The sequence below is a fragment of the Buceros rhinoceros genome, unplaced genomic scaffold (assembly GCF_000710305.1).
Source record: "Buceros rhinoceros silvestris isolate BGI_N320 unplaced genomic scaffold, ASM71030v1 scaffold6695, whole genome shotgun sequence".
NCBI classification, from domain to species: Eukaryota; Metazoa; Chordata; class Aves; order Bucerotiformes; family Bucerotidae; genus Buceros; species Buceros rhinoceros.
This window is the reverse complement of record NW_010412222.1, coordinates 22,589-25,647: the sequence shown is the minus strand read 5'-3', so window position 1 is coordinate 25,647 and position 3,059 is coordinate 22,589. Positions and strand designations below refer to the sequence as shown.

General features: G+C 54.8%; 1 protein-coding gene across 1 annotated transcript in view; it reads left to right on the top strand.

Annotated features, from left to right (window-relative positions):
* IFT140 (intraflagellar transport 140) overlaps nt 1-3,059 on the top strand; it is a 77,867-nt gene that overhangs the window by 71,246 nt on the left and 3,562 nt on the right. The window contains exons 19-23 of the mRNA XM_010136302.1: nt 353-543; nt 1,622-1,717; nt 2,079-2,211; nt 2,298-2,441; nt 2,837-2,965. Coding sequence (XP_010134604.1) covers nt 353-543; nt 1,622-1,717; nt 2,079-2,211; nt 2,298-2,441; nt 2,837-2,965 — 693 coding nt within the window. The remainder of the gene's footprint in view (nt 1-352; nt 544-1,621; nt 1,718-2,078; nt 2,212-2,297; nt 2,442-2,836; nt 2,966-3,059) is intronic.

Below are 3,059 nucleotides of genomic sequence, written 5' to 3'. Positions count from 1 at the left end.
TGTCCCCACACCGGCCCCTCTCCCCTTGCTGAACTGGGTTACGCTCCCGATGACGGTGCTTGCTGTGGTGACTCGCTCGTGTCACCCCCGGCTGGTACTGTCCGGTAGGCACCAGGGTCCGAGTGCTTCCCTTATTGTCACGTAAACATCCTGTTTCCCAGTAACGTGCTATTCCAGGCTACGTGTGGGTGGGTGGTTCAAGCCCCGGCCTCAATTACTGTTCCTTTACTTGTGCATCACAAGGACCTGCCCTAGCGACTCCTCTGATGTGCAGTGTCTGTTGGGAAGGACCCCTCCGAAACGCTGACACACGGGGCAGAGCTGACGAGGTGTTTCTGTGTGCTGCTTCCAGGAGGATGCAGAGCGGCTGTACAAGGCTTGCAAACGCTACGACCTCCTCAACAAGCTCTACCAAGCCTCCAACCAGTGGCAGAAAGCCATCGAAACAGCTGAAGCTCACGACCGGATTCACCTGAGCACCACCTACTACAACTATGCCAAGCACCTTGAGGCAGTCGGGGAGCAGAGTCCCGCTCTCGCCCAGTAAGCACCAGCTTGTGGCACCCAGGGGATTTGGAGCCTTGGTCTCCTGAGAAGACTGGAGGAGGCTAAGGAGGGTGTCTGATGGTGACCAGTAATAATTAATTGACGTCTTTTCCTGTTCCTGGTGCTTTCTATCTCACGGAGTGAAAGCCTTCTCACAGGAAGCTTCCCAGCCCCCTCCTGGGCTAGTAAGGCTCAGCACCAAAAAGGCCAAGTGTCTTGTCAGGGCCAGCAGTGGAACCCCACTCACATCCAGTCCCGCACTTGTCTCTGGAGACCGTTGCCCTCTGTTCCTTCCTTTCCCATGACAAACCCCGTGTTCACTGCTTCCGAGACCCAGCCACAGCTGCTGGCGTCTGGCCTGGGAGCTGCTGGCGTCCAGCCCCTCCTGTGACTGGTGCACCCTTGAAGAAGTTTGGGGAGATGGTTTTTAATGTGTTGCATTCATTGTTTGAAAGCTTGGGTTTTATACGAGTTTTACCAGAGGAAGCCTCACAATATAATGACAATAATAACAACAATAATGATAATATAAAGGTCACTTCTGTTCAGCGCCAGCGCAGAGCTCTGATGTGCTCCGCCAGACCCGTTAGATGCTCAGGGCAGGCAGGGGGGTGAGGACAGCCTCTGACAGCAGGCGGTGGCAGAAATGCAGTGATCTGCTGGCACTGGAAAAGGGGCTGATGTGGCAGTGGGTGGGGGAAGGCCTGGGCAAGCTGAGGCGCCCAGGGCTCGTGTGACCTTTCCAGCCAGTTGTGCAGAGGTGTGCCTGATGTTTGGGGAACTTTCTGGGACACTTCTTTGGGCCATCAGTGGCACTTTTAAAGTACGTACAGTGAAGTCCTGGCCATGCTCACCTTGCCTTCCCAATTCCAGGCGCCTTGCAGGACCATTGACATTTTTATTTTTGATGGTGCTGACAGACTGCAGCTGGTCTGAGGCAGCGAGAGAGCTGGAGCAGTGTTCCCAGTGTGGTCCCGCTGTCGCTGGCAAATGCTACTACATGGATTTCTTACCCAGGAAGGGCGCTAACGTGAAGGTGGTCATTTCACAGCTAATGGGTTCTTCTTCTCTGCAGCTATGAGAAGTCAGACACGCACAGGTTCGAGGTGCCCCGAATGCTCTCTGAAAACTTACAAGCCCTGGAGAACTACGTCCACAAGATGAAAGACAAGTCAGTAGTACGCTTGTTCCTTCTCCCAAATGGGACTTTCAGGTCTGAAATACAGTTTGTGGAGAGAGCAGGGGAGGAGGAGCATGCATCCTCTCAGCCCCAAGTTCAGCCCCTGCCTTACCCGTTTTGGTCCTCCCACAGCTTTTCTGGATTATGCTATACCTTGCCCAAGGACCACCACACTAGATAGCTGGGCTGACTTCGCTTATAACCCAGACCTTTGACTGCCACCCTTGAGCTGCGGGTAAAGCCTTGGCTACGTTCTAAAAAAGTGTATCTGGTCTTGAGCTCAAGATCTCCAGAGGGAAACTGCCCGTGGCTGGCAATCCTTGTCACTGCGGTTAATCCCGTTGCTTTCCAGGAGCCTGTGGAAATGGTGGGCCCAGTATCTGGAGAGCCAGTCAGACATGGAGGCTGCACTCAAGTACTATGCACTGGCTCAGGATTATTTTTCCCTAGTCCGTGTCCACTGCTTCCAGGGCAACATCCAGAAGGTAAGGCAGCTCCCTCTGCTTCCAGAGAGCTCTCACTCTGGGGAGGAGTGCGGGCACCACGTACAGCTACACCGTTTCCTTTCCAGGCTGCTGAAATAGCAAATGAAACGGGGAACTGGGCAGCATCCTATCACTTGGCCCGCCAGTACGAGAGCCAGCACGACGTCAAGCAGGCCGTGCATTTCTACACCAGGGCCCACGCGTTTAACAGCGCCATCCGCCTGTGCAAGGTACGCGCTGAGATAGATACAGCTGGGCCTCAGGCAAAGCGGGACTCTGGCTGCAGGCAGCAGCCGGAAGGAGAGCGGTACAAGCCGTCTGCGCCCAGTCCCTCCTGCGAGACACTCGCTGCTTGCTCATACACAGCCCGCTACGAGGCTGCTGCATCTTCTGCAGAAGGTGCATCACCAAGTCCTGGGGCGGTATTTCCTTGTGTAGCTCTACAGAAAACTGCCCCAAACAAATGGTCGTCGTGGTGGCTCAGAGTTACTTGGGCTGGGAGGGGTTTGCCCAGGAGGGGTTGGTGGGCAAGTCCGTGACAGTGTAAAGCTGTGGCCTTGCCAGAAGACAGCCTTATGAACCGTGTTTGCTGCACCCCTAGAGCCAAAGCTTTGCTTTCGAACAGGAGAACAATTTAGATGATCAGCTGATGAACGTGGCTCTGCTGAGCTCTCCAGAAGACATGATAGAGGCAGCCTGCTATTACGAGGAGAAGGGGGAGCAAATGGACAGAGCCATCATGTTGTACCACAAGGTAAACGCCGCCTTAGTAAGCACCACCAGACTGGCGCAGCTCCTGCAGCAGCGGAATGTTAGAGCCCCGGTAGCTCTAACCACCGTACTGCCTG